This window comes from Panthera onca, chromosome D4, assembly GCF_046562875.1.
Source record: "Panthera onca isolate mPanOnc1 chromosome D4, mPanOnc1 haplotype 2, whole genome shotgun sequence".
In the NCBI taxonomy this organism is placed as follows: Eukaryota; Metazoa; Chordata; class Mammalia; order Carnivora; family Felidae; genus Panthera; species Panthera onca.
In genome coordinates, this window is record NC_138351.1 from 83528254 (window position 1) to 83541297 (window position 13044).

Genomic DNA, 13044 nt, shown 5'->3' on the forward strand with positions numbered 1-13044 from the left:
TGGGGGGCTGGGATGGGAGGTCTTTTCTTGGTGAGGAGAGGAAGAAAGTGCAAAAACTAATGTACCAGAGAACCACTCTTTCTGGAATTCATAGAGTCTGGCCTTTTATCCCTGGGCGCAAGCCCAAGACTGGGGACCCGGGTTTTGTCAGGGGCGCCTCCCTGCTGTCCTGCCCGGGGCTGCTCCACACGAGCAGAGAGAGACAGGAGGCAGGCCCCTCTGACACCTACTTAACCGAGGCAGATGGAGAGGAGAGTGTGTGGGATGCCTTTACTTCCCCCTTAGGAGGCGCCCAGCAGGAGCCCACAGAGCCAGCAGCTCCAAAATCGGATTTCCACACATCCTCCCCCTCCTCGCCTCCTCGGAACACACCTTGGCCCTCTGGCAGGAGGAAACAGAGCATTAGGCCAAGTGTGGCTCTGGTGTACAAAGGGGTTTGGAAGACCTAAAGAAGCCTTCTTCCAGGATCCCATACTTTTTTCAAACCTCTAGAGAAGTAGCCCAGTTGGGGAAACAGTTACTCCCTCACTGACCCAGAGAGGGCAAGGGTGTTACTTTGAGGAGGACACAATCAGTGTCTGCAAGACGTCCTGAGCTGCAGACACATACTTTATTAATAATCTTACATACACAAAATGTCCAAGGGAAAGCCTAACAGGCGAATTTCTGACAGCTCCAGATAACAGCGGGACAAACCGAAGCCATGCTGACTCCCCAGCTTCCACAAACTCCACAGAAGCCATGATCCCTTTCCCACCCAAGGGACGTGATGCAAATAAATAAATACAATTATCTGCAGAACTTAGAGTGCAGGAACAACGCTGTGGAGTCCTTCTCCCCGAATGCAGTGACTTGTGGGAAACAGATAGGAAAATAAGGAGAACAGCTGGAAAATTTAATTGCAGAGGAACAACGTGGAGGCTGACATTGTTTCACGGAAGTAGCCAAGAGCCAAAGCCACTCTCCCTTACCTTAAGATACAGAAGCAGCTCTTCGCCCCTGAAGATAAGCGGCAGAACCCGAATCTCTGTTTGCTGTCAATGTCAGTGAGCACGAACGTGAAGTTCTGGCCAACTTGGCTAACTGTGAGGCTGCGGCAAAGACAGAACAAAGGGAAAAACGAATGTGCAGTGAGTTTCTTGATAAAGTATCTAATCACGACAAGTCGTTGAACCTGTAACATTTCCTTTCTCAGTGAAACTCTACAAATGAACTCAAAATTTACACACTTGAAGGGAACAGACTGTGAGCTAGTAAAAAACAAACAAACAAACAAAAAAGACCACAAGCAGCCCATTCTAGTGACCACCTCACTACCAAAGTAGCTACCAAACCTTCCATTTACGGAGTTCAGGCAGGTAGCCCTGTTAATCATCTCATCAAATCCTGAAGATACATCCTATTAACCTCATTTTATACATAGTGACCGCCTCATCACCTCATTGGAGCTCCCATGCCTTCCACAGATTGAGTTCAGGCAGGTAGCCCTGTTAATCATCCCACCGAATCCTGAAAGGAGCATTCTATTAACCTCATTTTATAGACAAGGCAACAGCCTAGGGCAGCACTGCCTAAGGTGCCAGCTGGTTAGCTGCAAAAAGCTGGGTTTTAAACCTAGGCCTTTGTGACGCCAAAGCCTACCCTGCCAGCTTGCTGTTAACCATGTTCACCTGACCATTCCGCTAGTTCAGAAAACAAAATGGCAACAGAACTTAAGCGTCTACTGTGTGCCAGTCACCAAGCTGGACACTTGATATATTCCATCTCATTTACTCTCCAAACAACCCTGGAATTTAGATGATGTTCCCATTTTACAGGAAAAGCAACTACAGGACGGAATAGGCATGTAAGCGAATCATGTTCACAGAGCTTCCAAGGGGAGGAGGTGGAATTCAAGAGGGCAAGGTTAGTTACTACTGTCCTGAATTCTTGTATCTTTCACAACATTGGGGTTCAGGGGGAACATGTATGTTACAGGACAGAAATACCAAATGTCTTAACAATGCAAGGTGCTAAGAAATGGAAACAGGCTTTAAAGACAAACAGTAAAGAAAAAAAGCCAAAAATTCCTGCATCGACACAAAAATCAGCAAGCCACGCATAAAACATAAAATAGGAAATATGTTTCAAGAGATTAAAAAGCATGTTACTAATCAGATTAATCTAGAAACGTTTCTGGCGTTTGCAAAATGTTTTTAAAACCCCCTTTTTAAAATCAGTTTACCACTTAGTTTGGATTCCTTTTTAAAAACTTAAATATTCCAAATTCTAATACACAAATCTATGCTAGCGTAATATTTTAGAATTTGACATCGAATTATTCAAACGAACTCATTAACTTGTATTTTACATATATTGTATTTTACAAAATATACTCAAATTGATAAATATTCAAATCAATGCTCTCACCTGTAATTTACTTTATAAGTTGCCAGCAGAAATGAAAAATCATTCACCAAGCCCCTTCCAAAGGCAGACAGATTTACTGAGTCTTTGGAATAGGATACGTAGTTAATTTTTCAAATATGGATAGCCTTCATTTCTAACACTTCCTTATACAAACCACACAAGAAAATTAAAATGAAAGAGACTTTCAAGGTATCCCAGTACAACAGGGTCAATGGACCCTACCTGGTCATGTTTAAGGAAACAATTCCATCCCCTAGAGGGTGGTTACAGAGTACCAGAAAATAATTCAGAAAGAAAAGAAAGTGTTCCACTCTCCCTTCTTAACTAGGAAGGTGAGCGAAAACAAGGTGGCAATTTAAAAGCAACGTGGTAATAAAACAGGTGTAAGTAATGCTACCCCTCCACCTTACACAAGCCAGGAGAAGGAACACATTTCTATAAAAGTTATAGAGCTGTCCAGGGGACACCAAACTCTACCTTCCTATGGCTGTTATGTTTTATCAATAAAGCTTGGATACTGTGTTACTATGGTGATTTAATACTATGTTTTAAAGGGGGATTATATGATTAATTTTAACAAGGTTGAGAACTGAAGATGTGTGAGAAACAGGATTCTAGCTCACATAATTAAAGTGATTGGGGAGAAAAGTGGGCCTCACTGGGGGGAGGAGAAAAAAACTTGAATTATTAAAATATTTAAAGCAACAGGTCACAATGATTTCTAAATTACAAATAAGGTCATGCTTTTGTGACATAGTATTATGTGATCATATAAAATATGACTGTTCATTATTTTAACTCAGGGTGTGATTTCACTTCTAGAATGTTTAAAATGAGGCATCTGAGAAGGAAGGGGTATTGATAGGACTGAATGAAAAGAAAACACCCGGGATCCTTAGGAAAAGGACACAGAATGAACACAACTTGGTTTGTGAAGTGAGTGTCATTAATTTCCCTATTTATCTTTTCACCACCATTAAAAATGCTGAAAATGCTTTTAGCGACATCCTAGGCTCAAAGAAAGATTCATTACTCATTTACTTGGTTCAAATCCCAACTCAATCACTTGCTAACGGGGCCTTCATTTAGCAAGTTACTTAACCTCTAAGCACCTCAGTTTCTTTACCTGGAATAACAATGAGAGACCACTGCTCAACCCAAAGGAGGTTTTGGGAATAAGTGAGGTAAGCATTTACCATAAAGGCCAGTCCATAATAAAAACAATTAATAAGAGAGACGCAAGCTGTCAAGTTACCGTCGGAAGGAAAACAAAAATTCATATTAAAATCATGCATTTGCTCAGCATCTTCCTGACGGACTCATTTTTGTAATCCTTACGAGTGGAGAAAGGAAGCCTGCCTTTCCCTCTTCTCAGTTGCATCTTTTCAGTAAAGGACAGTCCTTTGGGAGACCAAGGGAGCTGCTCATGCTTAGAGTAATGTAAACGAGTAAAGGGACACAGCTTAGGAGACAACATTTGTTATTCTCAGTTGATTCACCGTTTTTAAATCCTAACAGGGTAGGGGTGCCTGGGTAGTAGTAGCTCATTCAGTTAGGCATCCAGCTTCAGCTCAGGTCATGATCTCGTGGTTTGTGGGTTTGAGCCCTTCATCAGGCTCTGTGCTCATAGCTCAGATTCTGCTTCAGATTCTGTGTCTCCCCCTCTCCGCCCCTCCCCCAATCGTGTACACTGTCTCTCAAAAATAAAAAAAGATTAAAAAAAAAACATTTAAACACTAATAAAGTACAAGCCACTTAAACAAACAAGCAAAAGGGGTCCTAAAGCAGCAAACTCTCAAATCTCTTCTCCTTGGACAATCTGCAATAAACTAAAAGTTAGGCAAGGGTGCTCAGAGGTTAAGTTGAAGGGTTCTCAATCTCTGAGGAATCTTGTCATTCCCTCTCCGCTTGCTGCTGTACTGTGGGAGAGTGTTCACTCTTTCTCCATAAAAATGACTTTGGGGAAAGGGTCTGCTTCGCTAGACGCTGCAGGGTTTGTGTCTACCTCCAGTATCAGAATCCAGAACTTTTTAACAGGGATCAGAGATTTCACAATGATTAAAACGGGGAGGAACTGCAGAAACCATCTGGCTCGAGTCTCTTGCTTTATAAGATGGGAAAACTGAGGCACATGGTCTTTTTGTCTTGTTGGTTTTGTTTTCTCAAGGTATCAGGACTAAAACGAAACTCCACGCCCCATTCTGCTTCAAAGCCCTCTCCATCCTGCCAGCCGCCACTAAACACAATGAAACCCTTCCCTCACCTCCAGCGTTCAACTCCACTGAAGGAACTCAGGTATGTGAGGGATCCAGATAGTTGTCTTCTCAAACAGACCCACTGCCCACTGAGCAAGGGAAACCAAATTTGAGTATTTCCAGAAATAAGCCCAGGAGACCAGGGCTAACACCACCCTTCACTGCACTTCCCAAGCCGAGATGAATATGGAAAACAAGGGAGAAAAGCAACGAATATTCAAACCAGATGTTAACATTCAGGCTGACTTGGAAATGCCTGTGAACCATTCAAGGCTCCTCCAGCAGCATTTTGCTTAATCTCGAAGTTATTTACAGGTTCAGTGTATACAGGACAGGAAGCATGTCAACAGACAGGGTGATTTCAAACTTCCAGGGAGAGATGGGATTTTCCGTATTATCTCACTTTCAGTTTAGCTGTCCATCTTACGAGAGCAACTACTAGACTACTATCCCGTAAGAAGTGCTCACCATCTGTCCTGCTACAGAGATTCCCAGCTAGCGGGAAAGGAATAATAAACAAGTGTACCACAAAGCATACAGCTTGTACCAGTGTTCGGTGAAACCAAAGCAAGAACAAGGAGGGAAGAAAATGCAAGAAAAGGCAAAGCCCTATTCAGACAAGGAGGTTAGAGACAGCTTCTCAAAGATGACAAAAGACGAGCCGGAGCAACGACTTCAGAAACAGGGGACCGGGTGTTTCAGGCAGAGGAATGAGCAGGGCAAAGATTCTCAGGTGGGAAAGAGCTAGGCATGTTCAAGGATCTCAAAGAACACCAGTGCAGCTAAGATACAGGAGCTAAAGGGAAAGTGGCATGATAGGAAGTTGCTAGATAAAAGCAAAAGCCAGATCATACAGAAAGCCTCATCGGTTATGGTAAAAATTTGGTTTTGTTTTTTTTTTTTTTTTTTGTAAAGGTGATGGAAAGCCACTGACAGGTTTTCATCAAGGGAATAACAGTCTAATCCAATTGTAAATGTTACGTGGAGAATAGTTTAGGAGAAGGCAGAAGTAGAGGCAGAGAAAATAATCAGGAGGCTACTGGACTAGTCCAGGTGAGACAAGGTAGAGGCTTAACTCATGGTGGGAAGAGTGAAGGTGGGGTCCGGGTGGAGAGTTCCAAATTACAGCCAGCTGGTGTGCATAATGACAGGCTTGCAGATGTACGGAGAGTGAAAAGACAGCAAATTACTCTTTCATGATACAAAACACCAGTTTGTGGGGAGAGCTAAGAGTTCCATTCAGGACATGGTAAGTCTGAGAAACCCTGAGATAGAAATGTCAAGTACGTGGTTGAACATACTACCTAGGAAATCAGAGGGAAGGTTTGGGTTGGAGCTATAAATTGATGTCATCTACACCCAGATGTATTTAATGTCACAGTAAAATACAAGGTCACTTAGCGAGAGCATTCAGAGAAACAAAAGAGGATCAGGACGAGATTACCCATAGATAAAAGACCATCAAAGGAAAAGTGGAGAACAGGCAGGAAGGAATGGTCAACTGTACCCATGAATCAAGATGGGACAGAAAAATTGAAGTGAGCGATATACAGGTTGCAGATGCCCTTGATAAGAAAAGCTCGAGGTGAATGACAGAGGCAGAAGAAAGACTGAAGAGGGCTGAGGGGTAAGCTGGAGTGTGTAGCTAACTCTTCCAAGAAGGACAATGAACGGGAACAAGAGGATAGAGCACTAGCAGAACTGGTTTTTTAAGCTGCTCGTGATGATTCAACAGAGGCAGAGATTCATGACGCAGGAGCGGGAAGAAACAGGCCTTTGGATTCGAATCCCAGATATGCTGGTCATTAGCTCTGGGAGGGCAGGCAAGTTTGTACCTCTCTGACCCTCACCTACAAAATGAAAATACTTTGCAGAGTGGTTTTGGGGAGTAGAAACAATGTATGCAAAGTAAACTAGCATATAGTAGATACAAAGTGAAAATAACTGGTATGAAATTATAAAATTCAAGACATGGAACCTAACGTTCTGTCATCCTCAATTTAATATGGCTCACTAACAATTACCTGTCAAGCACCACTGCCGGGCCCCCCTAGTGCTGCTTTTCCTTTCCTTCTGTGCATACAGGACATTGGGCAGGGATCAAGTTTTATCATACTACCACATCTCAACCTTAAGTTACATGAGCCTCAAAGCTTCCTTCCATAAACCTTTCATCTGCCTAAGACTCAAGTTTCTCACATTCCAAGCTCAAAGATCCAAGTGGCAAGAGTGGCATTGACCCAAAATGTCTGGGGACCTAGAGTAGGTTACACACTGCCAGATACAGGGCAATACCTATCTGCTCGAGAAACTCACCAGATAATTTAGAGAGAGCTCTCCACTCCTTTGCCTACATGAACCTGACAAAGCAAAACTGAATCCTAAACTGGAAAATCAAAACAGTATCAAAACCAGAAGGAACAGGAGAGATCTAACCCAGTCCCCTCATTTTACCCATGAAGAAAACTAAGGCCCTTAGGGGAAACGTCACTTGCCACACATCAGGGACCAAGTCAGTGGCAGAACAAAAAATAAAACCTAGGTCCTCCAGGTTGCTACCCCCAATGATCTGCCCACTAAAGCCCCGCTGCTTCACTGTTATCAAATGCCGTGGACAGTGACCACAAGGCGCGAGGAGCAAAACAGAGGTTGCAGATGACCTTGGTAAGAAAAGTCACGGGACAAAACCAAAGACGACAGACAGGGATGAAAGTGGGCCAAACGAATCCGGTTTCACAAAGCAGAATATGATGAATGTGTAGACGCAGAATAAGGGCCAAGGTCTGGGCAGGCAGAGACTGACACACTAATCATGCACATTAGTTTCATTTTCTGCCTTAGGTTTCGTTCTCTTCCGATTTTAGAATTTTCTGCTTTTCTACAACAAATATACATTGCTTTGAAAGAAACTTTGATGGGTTTTTTTTTTTTTTGGTATTTCTTTATTTCTTTTTAATTTTTGTAATGTTTATTTTTGAGAGACAGAGAGAGGACGCGTGCACGCGTGCACACAGGGGAGGGGCAGAAAAAGAGGGAGACAGTATCCCAAGCAGGCCCCGTGCTGTCAGCAGAGAGTCTGATGCGGAGCTCGAATCCACAAACTATAAGATTGTGACCTGAGCCAAAACCAAGAGTCAGACACTTAACCGACTGAGCCACCCAGGTGCCCCTGGTTACTTTATTTCTGGTGTGATGGATCTAATGGAGGTGGTGTGATAGAGAAAAAGTAAGGTGGAATTGGAAGTCAGATAAATGTGGGTTCTGAGAGCTGCTCTACCACTTACTAGGAGTGGGACCTCGGGCAAGGTTTTGAAGCTCTCTGAGCCCGTTTCCTCATATTTGGCATTATGGTGATGGTAAGCTGTCAAATGTTTAAACCTTTAGTGCAGGAGAACACAGCACACTGCCTGGCACATAACAGATACATAACAAAACAGCAAACAGCGTGTGAATCCCATCTGCGTCCCTGGTTACATCCTAAACCAACAAACTGCACCTTCCCCTGACCCTTAAAAGATCATGTCATTTCATCCTGTGCTCATGTCATCTGTGTGTACTGGGGTACAGGATGATTTATAGGGCAATCGAACGGTAGCTGACTTGCTGGGTTCTGAAAGAGAAGCACAAACCTGGAAGGAAGGAAGAGCTTTTCCATCCTCCAGCGAGTCTCCTGAGTGCTCCGACTGAAGCAGGTTGCCAGCTACCAAGGGCAAGCAAGTAGAACCACGGTATGAAATGGCACATAAATCTTTTTTCTTCCCTTTTTTAAAAAAAAATTTTTTTTTAATGTTTATTTTTGAGAGAGAAAGAGAGAGGGGGAGACACAGAATCCGAAACAGGCTCCAGGCTCTGAGCTGTCAGCACAGAGCCTGACATGGGGCTCGAACTCACAAACCGCGAGATCATGACCTGAGCCGAAGCCCGACGTTTAACCGACTGAGCCATTCAACAGGTCAAGTCAAGACTCCTTTCCACCAAGAGCCTCAAGTACAGCATAGGGTGGAAATAACTCTGCACTAGGAGTAAGAGTATGTTTCTTTCCCAGCTGTGATTACTTCGTTGTGACCATAAGCAAATCATTTCACCTCTGCAAATCCTGGTTTTCCTTCTGTAAAATGGGACGTCTGAACCAGATGAATTTCATCTTGCTCCCACACACTTTCAAGGCCTCCTGTAGCCAGAGCCCAAGCTATCACAGTACACGTCACCCTCTCCCCAACAGGCTCCATCTGCTCTGGCTGAGCAAGCTCTAAGCTCACTGGTGGTTTCTCCTCTGCTTTGCTCTTCAGCACAGATGGGGAGGGAGGCTCTCCCTTCCACTTACCCCCTTCTTACTGTCCTTGCAGACTCAACTCACGTCTCCCCCACCGTGAGAAGTTTTCTCTGACCATCTCAGTCTTCTCTAACCTCACTGTCCATTTGGAGAGATACTCTTTAATGTGTGCTTGTAATACTTCCTGAACTACACTGAGAAACACATGGTGGGCGGGACCCCAAGTCCAATACCATTTCCGTGCCGCCCGACAGAGGGCTACACATTTGGAGACTTCCTTTGCTCTTTTGTAAAAGAGATACCACCATCATCCATCTTTTAGAAGAAACAAATGAAGTACCAGTGTGGACGTGTCCAGCACGCAGACTAGAGTCAATTAAGGGCTCAAATACAAATTTCCTTCCTTTCTGCTCTGTTTGGTGACTGATGCTCCCACAACATGTTCTAGAAAAATGTATTCATTTGGGAGATGGACATCTACGTTGTGCTAGCAGCCTAAGGGGGCTGTGGGCAAATCCTAATTTCTCTGCAGCTTAGAGTTTGTTCAAATGAGGATAATAGCACCCGTTCTCATCTCTTAGGATAGGAGGATAAAGTGAGGTAACACATGAGAAAGCACTTTCTTTTGAAGAGCCACTGGCATTATTATTTTTCATAAGTCCTAGTTTCAGAAAGAAAAATCTTAAAACAACACAAAAGACAGTAAGATGTCAATGTTAACGGGTGATTTGATGATGACTGCGAAAATCCCACTCTTGATATAGACTAGAAGTGTCGGAAAGTTGTATTACTGTTCCTTGGGGTAGAAACTACAAATACTAAAAAGATTAGGAAGCTTTCTTTTTTGAACGTAATCACCTAGGGCATTACTCATCTCTCATGCTGACATATTTTCTAAAGCAAACGATATCATAAATACATTGGGGGTGGGGGGGGTTGTGGGCCTCAGAATCTGGGCATATCCATTCGACAGGGCCAACTGCAAAGTAATAAAAAAAATATTAACATTAAAACCTTTGTGTTTATTGTAAGTACACTCCATCATTATTATCTCTTCGGCATTAAAGTATGCAAAGGTTACAAGTGGGGAAAGAGAAGAGAAAAAAATACAGTCCCCAAAATAAAGTGAGGTTTTTTTTTTTTATATCAATAAAAGTTATCAACACTTACAGAGTGTGGAACATAATGAAATGTAAGAAAGAACCATTATAGGGGCACATGGGTGGCTCAGACGACTGAATGTCCAACTCTTCATTTTGGCTCAGGCCATGATCTAACAGTTCATGAGACGGAGCCTGCATTGGGCTCTGGGCTGACAGTGTGGAGCCTACTTGGGATTCTTTCTCTCCCTCTCTCTGCCCCTCCCCCACTCATGCTTTCTCGCTCTCTCTCTCAAAATAAATAAACAAACATTAAAAAAAGAAGAACCATTATACAAGGCAAGGGTTAAAACAGATCCATAAAGGGACATGTCTGTCCCAAATCATTCTGTTTAAAAATATGAGAAACATGATTAGGGGAGAGTGATCTAAAGAGAAGCATTTTAGAAGAAAAATATTTTTCTAACAACAGAAAAAAAGGTATCAGGGGATTGGTGACCAAAACAAAAAACCTTTAGAACTATTTAAAGACTCTGCTTTCTCTCAAGAATGTAATCACCGAGACAGGTAGGGAAGTAGAGGGGTGTGGTTGCCATGAGAGGAAAAGAGGGGATCTAATCACATTGTGCATTTCTTCCCAAGTTCGATTTTAAAGTCAGTTAAGGAATACCTCTCCCAAACTGATCACCACTACAAGAAGTCATGTAAAAACGTGCTCTCTCATTTTTCTTTGTTAGATTCCTAACCACATTTTAAAACATTTCAGCTTTAGGGCTCCAGGCCTGGCTGGTTCAGTCACCAAAGCGTGCAACTCTTGATCTCAGGGTCATGAGTTCAAGCCCCATGTTGGGTGTAGAGACTACTTCAAAAAAAAAAAAAAAAAAAAAAAAAAACTTTAAAAACTTAAAAAACAAAATAAAAAAAAACTTAAATAAAAACATCTCAGCTTTATTAATTTATATAAATATGCCCTTGCCATAATTTGTAATACATTTTATAGGCGACTGGAGGAAATTTCATGCATCGCTAATTCATACATATAAATGTGAAGTTTGCATTAAACGTCTCTCAAGAAAACCCTACCTCCTTGCTATTTTAAGAAGGAACAGGATAAAGAAGAGACAAGAGGACTCTCATTACAAAGACTGACCCTCTTAAAACTAAGGCTATTCTGTTTTGAGCATGAATCCACTGCTAAAACAACATGGGTACCAGGATTTAAAAAGGCCCAAGTCTGGAAATACTACAATGGCTGATTGGCTTAAAAATAACATGTTAGAACCAGGGAAAATAGTGATTATAAGTAGTTGGCAACATTCCAGTGCTGCTTTTTAGTACTCTTTTTCCTTTTAATACTCTTTTAAACTCCTTTGGCTACCAATTCTCATCTCACACCATTTTCAGGTTGCTGCCAAACAAAGCGGAACGCCCCTCCTACCAAGTGTAGAAAAGACCAAACAGCACACTCCCCACGTGCTCTCTAAACCACCAAAACCCTTCAGACCTGCCTGGTTTGGGCACACTAAAATACAAGACAGAACCTTCCTGAAGATGGGCCATTGTGTAGTTTCCTTAGAACACATTATGGCAGCTATAACTTATAATGATATTTTCTAAAAGCCCTGTCACTAAAAGTGGGCTTTTGAAGGCATAAGGTAGGTTGCAAAAATAATGCTTAAACTTTAATGAAACACACAGGAGACATTTCTTGAAAATAAGATGAAGAAGACTGCTTCGACATTTTATTAATATTGTTAGTCAAGTATAGTTTTTATACAGTTAAAAAAAAGTTCTTCCAAAATTGTTACCATTAACTAGTGTTTTGTTTTTTTTTTTTTCTTAACCCTCGGACTATTTTAATTATCTTGGAGTTCTTATATCGATACCTTTCCAACAGCTTACCAGAACGCAAAATCTAAGGTAATATTCAGATGGTTTTGTTTGTTTTTAGTCTAGAAAGCTATAGAAAATGCTTATTTGCCCATAGATGCCATTCTTAGCCACCTAAAATGCAAGATGCTATTTAGCAACATGTCTTTTAAATAGCTGAACACCTTTAAACAAGATAGGCCTGTGATCATTTAAATTTTAAGTTGAATCAAGGAAAAACAAAGTCTATATAATATTCATAAGGCCATGGAATAATGCAACATTGCTTGCTTAAGTTAAATATATTCATATTTAAGTAAAATTAAATAGCATTGGAATAAATACCAACCATTCTTAATCATGGTTTGAGACTGATAACCAAAATCAAAAATTTAATGCCGGGTGAAAAACATCTCACAGACTGACCAATGCAAAGCTCTAAGCTTTAAACTTTTTGATAGTGTCAATAAAATCCCCAGGAAAGGAGAATATTGCAACTCTCCTTCAAACATAGATGTTTTAAATCTTGGTTAAACAGACAGAATGTTAAGAATGGTGTGGTTTTTATTTTCCATAGCAGGTTTATTGACACTTTTTTTTCTAGTAAAGTTTGAAAATCTGACACTACCTGTCCACATAGAAGGGGAAACAAAACTTGGTCAAAGTCTGTAGAACTTCCTGTGGAGAGAAAGAGAGATAATTTATACATCTAATGGGACCAATAAATCTAGCATTAACCACGGCACACAATCTAGCAACTTTACCCTAAAGAAAGAGGAGACAGATGAAGAAATATGGGCTTTATCAATTACATGGGAGGAGTACAGGCAGTCAATCATGAGAAATAATAAACATGATCAAACTTCATTAAAAATGAAAAATTAATCAAGAATCACACATGGGCGAGCAGCAGGAGCCGTGCAGGAAAGCTCTGAAGGGAGGGAGGCGGTTGGGTTGCTGAGTGTTAACACCCCTCCAGGGACCATCTCCAGCCTGACCATATGGATCAGAGTGAATAACACCGAGCCACATGGGTTTGGCCTGGCAGGGCCGCTGTTGCTGGCACCGTTTTTGCCTGTTACCTAGGAACAGAGGGGGCCGGGATTAGACAACGCTTCCCTACATCAATAGGCCAAAT

General features: G+C 41.8%; 1 protein-coding gene across 21 annotated transcripts in view; it reads right to left on the reverse strand.

Moving 5' to 3' along the window:
• Window positions 1-13044, reverse strand: part of DENND1A (DENN domain containing 1A) — a 509645-nt gene that overhangs the window by 341769 nt on the left and 154832 nt on the right. For 14 of the 21 annotated variants that reach the window (XM_060608727.3, XM_060608735.3, XM_060608721.3 and 11 more), the window contains 2 exons: window positions 12535-12584; window positions 972-1091 (listed from right to left, as the gene is read on the reverse strand). In XM_060608727.3, the coding sequence (XP_060464710.1) occupies window positions 972-1091; window positions 12535-12584 (170 nt within the window). Of the gene's footprint in view, window positions 1-971; window positions 1092-8293; window positions 8402-12534; window positions 12585-13044 lie in introns of those variants that run through there. The other 7 variants (XM_060608728.3, XM_060608731.3, XM_078436504.2 and 4 more) reach the window with 2 other exon arrangements.